The 11146-nt window shown below is 45.1% G+C and overlaps 1 protein-coding gene across 1 annotated transcript; it reads left to right on the top strand.

Annotated features, from left to right (window-relative positions):
• Nucleotides 1–7407: 7407 nt before the first annotated feature.
• On the top strand, nt 7408–10793 carry tril (TLR4 interactor with leucine-rich repeats). Its single transcript, XM_020090387.2, has one exon. The coding sequence runs from the start codon at nt 7636–7638 to the stop codon at nt 10117–10119; it is 2484 nt and encodes an 827-aa protein (XP_019945946.2). The 5' UTR covers nt 7408–7635; the 3' UTR covers nt 10120–10793.
• The last annotated feature ends 353 nt before the right edge of the window (nt 10794–11146 follow it).

Below are 11146 nucleotides of genomic sequence, written 5' to 3'. Positions count from 1 at the left end.
GTTTACCCAACAAAGCAAATTTCCTCCTTTGCATGGGCATGAGGTTGTCACTTCCTGTCTGGGCTTATTTCTATGGCAACAGACGGAAGGGAAAACATAAAAATGAGGAGGGGAAAAAAATCTTTGGAAAGGAAGAGTCAGAGCTGGGGTGTGTCCAGAAACCAAGAACAAGAAAACTCATGGCAGTGCTTTGTAGGAATGTAGGTAGTTGACTGCTGACGTGTAATGGTCTGATGATGGAAGTAGAACAACGAGGAAGAGAAGATTGTTATTGATTTCATAATACAGAACTGTTCATTGTCCAAACCATTAGAGTCCTCCTTGCATGCACAAGGGAACACACCCTTGCATACCTGATAATAAAGATCCTCTTTTTGAAACACGCCTGTCTACACGTATATGGATACAGTGAGCAAAACTAAAAACACACCACTCACAACACTCACTACACACTGAGGCTGACTTTCAAATATTTTCCACCAATAGCTAGCACAGCTTAAGTCTTATTTTAGAAAAAGAATAATGATACTTTGAGAAAGTCAAAAGCAACACACAACAAGGCGACTTGCTGCAAATTCAAAATTTGGTCTTTGATCTGTAACTGAACTTAAACTCTGATCCTGGGATGGATTGACCCACTAGGGGGAGCTGTTTCCAAAAGTTATTATGAAAGGCCCATCCTCACCCTTCCTTTCTATCATTCTGAATTATATATGTTTTAGTTAATGTTTTGTAATTTGCATTTGTAAATCTGATGAAACAATTTTATTTTAAGAAATTCATCCTGTGAGCACAATATATGCTGAAATAACAAAGGCCTTAAAAGCAGCCTACATAATTTGGGGCCCCTTCATTAAATTGGGCCCCCAGAATAGCTCATACTGTAGTTGTTGCTTTAAGACTGATCAGTTTTTATTATAATTTTGAGAGCTATAGATCATCAAACAAATCTACAGCCATCATAGCCTGTAAGACTATACTTAAGCATAATGGTACTTTGTGCTGAATGCTAATGTCAGCATGCTAACATGCTGACGTTTAGCAGGTATAATGTTTGTGAGCATGATAGCAGTTGCTTATTACAATAATACTATACTGCTGCCTCCATATGCTATAATGCTGTGTGTCTGCAGAGGGCGACGTTGCACGTGTGGGGACTGAGTTGACAGCTGCAGATCACATGTCTCAGCTCTCTATGTACTGCCTGACGACTTTTTTCTCCTAATGACCCACATTTCTGTTCTCTTGTTTGTGACTCTGTGTGCATTGTGTTAGAGTCAGCGATGCTAATCCACAGATCATGTGCATATGTGCAATTTTGTGCTCACTTTCATCTTTTTGTGCAGCCCTGCACAACCTATCACAGGGAGTTTGTGTTCCTGAGCATGAGCATTATCTTCTGTGCAGCCCAGTGATCTTAAGGCCTTACATTCTCTGTAGTGTCATTATGTGATTGAGGCTGATTATGTGCAAGCAGAGTTTCTATCAGACTGAGTAGATCAAAGCATTGCCCTCATACACACATACACACACATGCTATCCTTTACACTAACGTCCTTATTCGTCTATCTCCCCCTCCCGTCTCTCCACTCTTTCAACAGGGCAACAGCATACTCTCAAATTTTTTCCAGATGTCAAGTACCTCCCCTCCTCTTTTTTCTCGCTCTGTTTCCTCCAGTCTTGACCCTCACAGGGTCCACAGAAACCCCCAAACTTCTACGTTCCTCCCTCACCCCACTCCTCCCCTCCTGACTTGTTCGACATATTGGTCTCAGAGACCGAACGTGACCCCCGGAGGTCGGGGCAAGAGAGGCTGCAGTGCTCCCAAAGCAGAGAGGAATGTTTCGGAAACGCATTTCCCACATTGCACGATGGGTTTGTGTTGTGGTAATTAGCCATTTGGTCCATGGGGCATTTTCAGAGTGCCAGCTGTTTGTGGCGTGCGCTTAAGCTCTGATTTCATTGTGATTGTTGCAATCTTTTTCGGCAGAGAACAGTCTTTCAGTTTTTGCAAATGGCCCCTGTCGCCTCCACACTTTTTCCTCCATCTTGCCCTCCTTTTCCCCCCCTCCTGAGATGGGAACCAGCTGGGTGAGTGGAGCAGGGGAGCACTGGGAATGTAGAGGGTTGCAGGCATGGGGCCCAGGTGTTCCCTGAGCTGGTTTTTTCTCACTCTTCTATTCATTTAGGTGCACCCAAGCTGTGGCAGCATCTCCTGCATGACATACAGCGACAAAGAGCGTCTTCTATCACTGCTCACAGCGGCATGTCAGTACAGCTGCACACGTGTTGCACAGAGGGGATAGAGTCTCTTTCACCATCTCCCTCTAAGTGTATAAACACACTCACTCATGCACTCAGAAATATACAGGCGCGCGCACACAGCTAATGTCTGTAAGCATGGACCAGATCCATGATTCCCAGCTCTAGCTAAAGCACTTAATGATCCCAGCAGCTGTTGCTCATGTAAACTACCACCCCCCCCATAACACACACACAATCCCACCTCCTCATTCCCTCTTTGCTTCCTTTTGCTTTGCCCCCCTGCCTTCATCCCCGCACACTGATTCATACAGAATACATCAAGTAGCTCACACATAGACATATACATGTTAATTAACAGGCTAAAATACATGTACTGCATGAACAAATGTATCCACACACAATTTCCAACCCTGCCCCACACACGGCAACAATCTGTTATTTGTTTCAAGTATTTCCTGTTGATAGAAGTTCTTGCAGTTGGAGGGCTAATCTGAACAAATCTGCCTCACATCTTTATTCATTACAGCCTATCCTTTTACACCGATTACTATGATAAGCCCCATATACATACTAGTTTCCTGCAGTGTTGCATTACCAGGATATGTCGCACATGGATCGTCTATGTGATGCACGTTACAGGGCCTGCAGGGAATTGTTAAACCAAAGCAATCCCTGCCCTCTGAGGTACAATGGGATGCACATGTTCCCACAAGCACAACTTCCTGCAAGTTTGTGACTCTGTGTGAGGCTCATTAGTCCCTATACTCTGCGAGGCCTGTTGTGTTTGAGTTTTTGTATGTCTGCATGTGTGGTGTGCATGATTAATGACCTCTTAAAGAGTGTCAGCCCCTGTGTCGTATATGTGCCTTTGTAGTCCTGTGTGTAATTGTTTACATCTATGTTACATGCTAAAATTCTTTGTGCATTATCTGACATGGCAAGGTAACTTGGAGAATTTGTTCCTTGCTCTTTACTTTGAAATATAATCATTTAATTGGAGTGTTTGATCAATCAATCAATGCTTAAGATCAATACCACTCTTTCGTCTGGACTATAATGTGAAGGTAGTGCGGGCAGTCAGTGAGCTTAGTATGCTTAAATCCTAGGTAACAGCAAGCATCGCTCTTTGCAGCAGATTTAAAGTTCACTAACAGATTTTATCTTGTTTCTTTAATCTGTACAAAAAGTATAAAAAACAAGATAGAGGGATTACGTGGCAGTTCATTTGTTGTCTCAGTTGCATTGGTATATACAAAGTCTTGCATTTAAAAATATCAACAATGAAATGTACCTCATCATTAAAAATACTCTCATTCATTCACAAAATATTAAATTGTTAATGTGCTAATCTAAGCAACATGTTTACATCATATGTGTCTGAGCTGCTCCATGCTTCTTACAATTTCACTATGACTGTGAATGCTTTCAATCTGTTGGTTTAAATCAGCAAATAAATTAATTAATTCATGTACATCATGTTCCACTTACTTACTTGTTCTGGATCTTTTGACCTCATTATGTCATCAGCAGCAGCAGAGGAAGTTTGGCTTTTGGTTCAGCTGACTTTTGTTTCCTATGAGTGGACTATATTTCCACACTATGAGTGAGAAATTTGCCTTTGAACCTTTCAGGTTAATATTGTGAAAGGGTTTGTGTCAACCCAAACCAGGATCTTATCCCTAATCTTATCTTTCATCCTTTGCAGGTCACAGGGGGACTGGAGTCAACTGACTACAGCTGACATAGATTATTTTTTCCAATCTATGGGACACACCTGAAAATATTCCCCTCAGATGGGACTTGAACTTACAAACAATGTCTTAGGAGGCTAGTGCTTAATGTGCAGTGTATCACAGGGCCAAAACACAGAAACAAACAACCATTCATGCGCAGATTCACATTTAGCAGAAATTTTGAGATTACAATTAATCTAACTGCAGTCTGCATGTCTTTGGACTGTGTACCCAGAGAAATCCCACACAAAGACTTGGAAAACATAAAATTTCCCCACAGAAAGTATTATAATTTGTCAGTCCCAGGAAACAGAAACACTCAGGTGCAGGCAGATATACAAGCCTCTCTCTCTCCCTCTCCCTCCCCTGATGGAGTTGGGTTTCCCACACACACACACACACACACTTGCCTGCTCTCACTCTGCTGAGTGACTGAAATGTCATATGGCCAGTTGATTGGACAGTGAGAGGCCCTGAGAGGCACTGAGAGCAGAGACGGGTGATGAAAAGATGGGCTGGTGAAACCAGACTGCAGCCTTCATTGTGAGCAGGCACAGTGGCAGACTGCTCTCTGCGAGGTCCTCGTCGCTGCCTTTGTGAATCTGGGTCAAGTCCAGGACGCCTTTTCCCCTTACACACAACAGCGTCCACATTGGTGTAACACAGCACTCTTCTCCTCCCTGGCTCCTCTGATCTCAGATGGTTTTACTTTGTCCCACAATGTCTCCATATTTCATTCATATCTGTGCGTGTCATGTACACACTGGACTCCTTCGCCCTCATCCTCCTCTTCATTAAACTTCATCTCACATTGTTTCTGATGCTGCAGTGAAATCTGATCTACGCTGATGAAATCTTTTTGTGTATTCCTTCTCAGCTCTGACAAAGAACAGGCGACTGCCATAAAAACAACTGGACAGGTCCCACTGTGTCTGAGGCCAGATCTCTGAGTGTTTTCTCAACGTGTGTGTTCCGCAGATAGAGGGGGGGGGGGGACTTGGAAGAAATACTATAGAGACATAGTCAGACGGGAAATGACCTCCCAGAGAAAGAGAGAGAGAAAGAGGGGGCTTCCCCAAGGGTTGTATTTCTGTCTGCCCTTCTTTTTTCTCAGAGATTCACTCATACAGAGCTGTAATGCAGTGGCTATGATGTCTACCAGCAGATATGCATGTGGATGAGACCAATCAGGGAGCGGTTCTTTGGCTTTTTTGCTCTGCACAGGAAATGCAAAGAGCTACAGCAGTTGGGCATTAGCACAACTCTGGTAACCATTGTATCACTTAAACTCTCCAGGATGATTGGAAATGTCTTTGAACATGTGTGTGTGTGTGTGTGTGTGTTTGTGGGAGAATTTATCTGTGTCTCGATTCAAGGTTGCATCCTTCAGGGGACATGGTCGACCCATTTACCTCCACAAAGAGCGTCTCCTTCATGTGCTATGTAGACCACGAAGGCTGAACAGAAATGAGACGGTCTGGTGTACAGAGGCTTTCCGTGATCTGCGTCACCAGCTTGTCCTGCTCTCATTGCTGTTGCCGAGCAACAGAGCGAAAGATGGTCACGCTAGAAAAGTTTTAATGCCCCCTGGTTTTCATTTAATATTTATACTATTAGCTGTTCAGTTGAATTGAAGTGTGCTTCTCAAACATCAGATGTCTCATAGCTTGCCGATGTAGCTCTTTGATAAAACGGTTCATCGCGTTGCTCAGGAATGGAAGGACGCGTTTAAAAGGGGCATTAAAACATTCAAATACAGCCTCTGAAGGATGCAGCCCCTGAGTTGAGACATGCTTATCTGACTGCATATTCCTCCCCATGGTTGACAAAGCTTGATTTATAGATATGAATAAGATGCATTTGAGTGTGCAACAAGTCAGAAAGTGAACAGAGCAGCTTGAGTAATGAATAAAGAAAAAAAATATTTGATAGTTGAAGGATAAAGAGTTGAAACATGTAGGTAAAAGTATGAATAGATGGTTGAAACATTCAGCTTCTGCCACAAGTTTGCAAACTTAAACCAAAGTAATTGCACTGACGATTCAATTGCATGGAGAAAAAATAATCCATTTATATAAATTATGGGAAACCTGACTGATGGTGTGGATGTAGACTGTGGGAGTACACCAGACAGTATAGGAACCACTGATTCACACTGTGTCAGAGAGTGACTCTACCTCATTTGCTATAAACGTGCAGATGTCTTGGCAGGAACTCTAAATGCTTCTCAGACTGGACTGTACAACAGAAACATTCATGTACACTAGCCGAGCTCTATTCTCTGCCCCCCACCCCCCCTTTCATGTTGGAGATCTTTAACTCAGATTTGGCACCTCTCCTCGTCAGTCTCAACACACACTTGACGACCCGAATTCCTCATCTGCAAATGTGAACCATCTGTGCTGCTTATGGAGTCCTGCAACACAGCTAGGGCACCTTAATGAGAGAAATGGTTAATTACAGTTAAGCATGCATGATAGTGGCATTCCTACTGTACAGAGTGCAGTGCATGCTGGGCTGTTGATATGTTAATTTGCTTTACTTTAATCTGTGTGTGCAGTGTTAATGGGCAGACTGGAAGTCCTCTGGGTAGCAGGTTATATATAGCTGTTCTCCTTTATGAATCATTTTTCATACGTTATCAAAACCAATGATGATATTGAAGCATTTTGTTGAGCTTATTTTGTGAGTGACTGTTTTGCTCTGTGTGCACCCGCTCTTGTGAGGGAATCCAAGACTTTGGAGTTCCCTTGGGATTCCGTGGGAAGGAAAATCTTCCTGTCTGCTTTGTCCATATCAGGGATCTGATCCAGATCTCAGACCCCTGGTGGCTGCGGGGGCGCGCACAAAAATCTCCCTCCTTCTCTCACTGAGGGCGCGAGTGTGTGTATACTGTTTTTGTGACCTCTTTAAAACCTTTTCCAGCATAAACACTGAACTTGTCAGGACCATTACACAGTACTAATGAGGTCCATGGGTTAAGGTTACAGGTCTGAATTGTGATGAGGTTAGGGTTAGGCATGAGATGGTCATGAATTGCTTCTGTTTAAGGTTAGGGGTAAGATGTGTATTGTAGTTTGGATAAATTTAGGATTTGGCATGAATGGTCATGGTTAAGTTTAGGGATAATGTTTTGATTAGGCTCTCCACAATGAATGGAAGTCAATGCAAAGTCGTATTGAGGAGAGATACACAAACTTGTGTATATCTGTGTGTGTGTGCGCCAAGAGGGTGGGGGTGGTTGTGCGTGCGTGTGTGTTTGATTACCTGCGTGCACGCGCAAAAGTCTGGATCTCGTGGGTAAAGCCTTGTGCACATCTGCTTTTGGCTGGGTCGCAGAGTTGCAGAGGAGGGACTATAATTTGTGTGTTTGCGCGCGCGTGTGTGCGAGCACGCTCTGCACTGTAATGCGCAGCAGATGACCACTTGGGGGGACGGACTCTTTACTGGGGAGCTGAGCGTTTCTTCAGACAACATCAGAGCGCTGCAAATGAATTCGCTCGATATAACATGATGCTGATCAGTGATGGAGGCGCGCGTTTGATCAATACATTATCGATCTCTCCACTTTTCCGATCAACAAGTGGATTATGGTCTCCGGCTTGAGAGAGGAGAGGGGCGACTGCACCTGAAGAGCATGGAGAGAATGGGAAAGGATACCGGTCATGTACTGGCAGGGATATGTTTTTTCCTGCTGTCGCTCCATGGCTTCAAACCTTCCTCTGCGGCGACAAGCTTCTGTCCAGAGCGTTGCGACTGCCAGCAGCCGCAGCACCTCATGTGCACCAACCGCGGGTTGCGCACCGTGCCCAAACAAGGCACCCGTGCGCCCGAGGAGGTGCTGATTTTCAGCCTCGGGGGAAACTTCATCACCAACATCTCTGCCTTCGACTTCACACGGTACAATGACCTGGTGAGGTTAAATCTACAGTTCAATCAAATCCAAACGATTCATCCAAAGGCGTTTGAGAAACTCTGCAAACTAGAGGAGCTGTATTTGGGACATAATCTCTTATCAAGTGTACCTGCCGGGACTTTAGAGCCCCTAAAGAAATTAACTATCCTCTATGGGAATAATAATGAGATTAAGAAAATAACATCGGAGCTCTTTGCCAATTTGGAGAATCTCGTTAAATTACGCCTGGATGGCAACTCAATAGAAGCACTGCAGGACTCTGTTTTTAAAAGTTTGACCAGTCTGCATTATCTCCATCTGGAATCCAACCAGCTGCAGCACATTCACAGAAACGCTTTCTCCAAACTCACCAACCTGCGCTTTCTTAACCTGGCGCACAACAAGCAGTCAGCCGTGCGTAATGCCCTCACTTTTTCCCAACTCAAAGCCCTGACAACGCTGCTGCTGTCTGAAAATGAAATCGAATACGTTGGAAACCACGTCTTCCAGAACCTGAAAAAGCTGTCCAAGCTGTCCCTGAGCAACAACAGGATATCTCGCCTGGACGGGGGGGCTCTGAAGGGGCTGTCGAGCCTCAGGGAGCTCCTGATTGATGGGAACGCACTGGAGGAAATCCCCGCCGGTCTCCTGGACCCTCTGGAGCGCATCGAGGAGCTCGACTTCAGCCGCAACCGGATCTCCAGCGTGGACCCTTCGGCTTTTTCTCGACTTAAACACCTAAAGGTGCTGAAGCTGAAGAACAACTTCCTCACCAGTCTGTCTGGTGACATTTTTTCCCTCAACAACGTGCTTTACGACCTGGATCTCCATGGCAACAACTGGACGTGCGACTGTCGCCTGGAGGAGCTGAAGAAATGGATGACTGCTGCACACTCTCAGGGCAAATTGTTGACTGTTTTTGTGCAGTGTCATCACCCTGCAACTCTTAGGGGGAAATATCTGGACTATGTGAACAGCTCTCAGCTGGAGCCCCTGGGAAACTGGACCCACTTGTGCAGCAGCCAATACGGGCCTGAGGAGAGCCGGGGAAGGGGTGTACTGGTAAAAGTGGAGGGGAAAGAGATTACAGATGCAATGAAGCAGGAAGAGAGAGGTGGAGGAGGCCAGGTGGAGGAGACAGAAGGTGTAGATTTAAGACAGGCGAACAGGGATGGGGTGATGGTGAAGAAAGAACCAGAAAAATGGAAAAGAGAGGGACAGGGAGAGGTGGGGATCCAGGGAGATCAGGGGGGTCAGGAGGTGACAGAACCCTCTTCCTCACTGCAAAGAAAGAAACCAAAGGAGTCACTCAGTCCTCGGTCACGACCTGCTGCAGAGGCAGCTGGGAAACGTGCCAAAGGGAGACGAAGGTCAAACACCATTTCCAGAACGGTTCCGCCAGCCATTTCCACACCAGTTCACAGAAACAACTCTGATTCAAACACCACAGCCTCTCCTGAGCAGTCAGGAGAGAAGTTTGATCTTCTGAGGTCAAATCAGAAGGAGGCTCTGCCCTTCATCACAGATCCATGTGTGTTCAACCGCCATTTCATCACTAACGTCTCAGTGGATCAAGTGACATCGAGTACTGTCACTGTGTCCTGGACCACAAGGGACCATCACCCCTACACACCAGGACCTGAGCCGGGCCTGGAGGAAATCCACTATCGCATTCTGTTTGACCGGTTCGGTGCTGCAGATCGTTTCCCCCGTTATGTTTATGCACGTGGCACAGCTCGCTCTGTAGTCCTTCGAGAACTCAGCTCAGATTTGACCTACATTGTCTGCGTGGAAGGAGTAGTCGGCGGATCTGTCTGCCAGGTCGCCCCTCGTGACCACTGTGCAGGTCTGGTCACTCTCCCCAAAGCTCTCACACGTAGCAGCACGCTGACCTCTGACCTCCAGCTGGTGACGGTGGCGACGCTGGCCGGGAACGGCGTTCTACTGCTTGTCATCGGCGGGGTCTGGCTGGGTAGATGCTTGAAGAAGAGGTTGCAAAGGAGAAAGTCGGCTGTGCATGTGCGCCACATGTACTCCACCAGGCGACCGTTCCGTCCCACTGTGGCCTCTGCCTCCGTGTCCGCTGACTTCACCTGCTACCAGAGCAGTCGTCCATCCCGACTCGCACCACTGGAGGAGGGGGATCTCATTGAGTTCCCTTGTGACCGCTTTCTGGACAGCAGCGGCGCTCGCAGGGACAGTGACATGCAGAGATTCTCTGACTAGATCGAAAAAACTCTGGAAATATTGAAACTGTACAACAGAGCAATATGTGAATTGGTCTGTGCCAAAATCTTGAGTGTTAAGAATGCAGAAAATATAATTTCTCTCAGTCGACGCAGTAGGTGTGCTTGTGGGTATGAACAAACCAATTCAGGAATCCCACTATTTTGAATTTGGGTTTCTCATTGGAACCAAAAGACAACTGCTAAACAGCTGAGCTCATCAGGGCCTTCTCAGACACCACAGGAAGTCCAATCCCTCTGACTTCCTCTTCCTGCTTCGTGCCTTTTTGTTGTCTTTCACTTCCTCACACCTGCAGCTGTTCCTGAATGTGTTTTTGAGTGTGTGCGTGTGAATGATGGGACCACTGATTTCAACTATGGTGCTAATGTTGAGTTCATAGACATCATAATGTCTCATATTTCTACAGTGTGTAATGATGGCTGCTGGTTGGCAGGGAAAAAAAAGACTTTGTTTTTGTATCACATCTGTCATGTTTTATACTTTTATATGGAAGATTGTATCATTGTGCATTACATGAAGAAGTAAAATCCCCAACAATGTGATTGATTTTGTCATTTGACTGTTAATGGATGATTCACTGCTATAATTCTGTATGTATGGTTTTCAAATAACTAATCTGCTGATTACAAGGGGATTATATTTCCTGAAATAGAGGGATATATAGAGCATTCTCTCTATTCATACATACATATAAATAATACATTCATACACAGGGATTATTTGCATTAACCTCTTGAACTCCAGGTTGTGTTGAGCTCCCTTTATTTTTGCTGTTGTATCATCACAGGTAAACTGTTCTTGTTTTCATGATGCTTCATGGTTGTATTAGCTTTAACGTGCTTTATTTGTTGTTATTTTAAAACAAGAAGATTTTCTTCCTGTGCAGCTGATATTTAGGATGTTAGAGGGAAGCTGGTGTGTGAGGGATAAACCAAAAGTGTGTGTGTGTGTGTGTGTGTGTGTTCGTGCGTGTGTGTGTGAGAGTGTGTGTATCCATGCTTTTGTA

Source organism: Paralichthys olivaceus, chromosome 20 (assembly GCF_024713975.1).
Source record: "Paralichthys olivaceus isolate ysfri-2021 chromosome 20, ASM2471397v2, whole genome shotgun sequence".
Lineage (NCBI taxonomy): Eukaryota > Metazoa > Chordata > Actinopteri > Pleuronectiformes > Paralichthyidae > Paralichthys > Paralichthys olivaceus.
This window is presented reverse-complemented; position numbering and strand designations above follow the sequence as displayed.

What these genes read in the sequence shown, in the direction of transcription:
- tril (XM_020090387.2), top strand. Translation starts at nt 7,636, where the DNA reads ATGGAGAGAATGGGAAAGGATACCGGTCATGTACTGGCAGGGATATGT.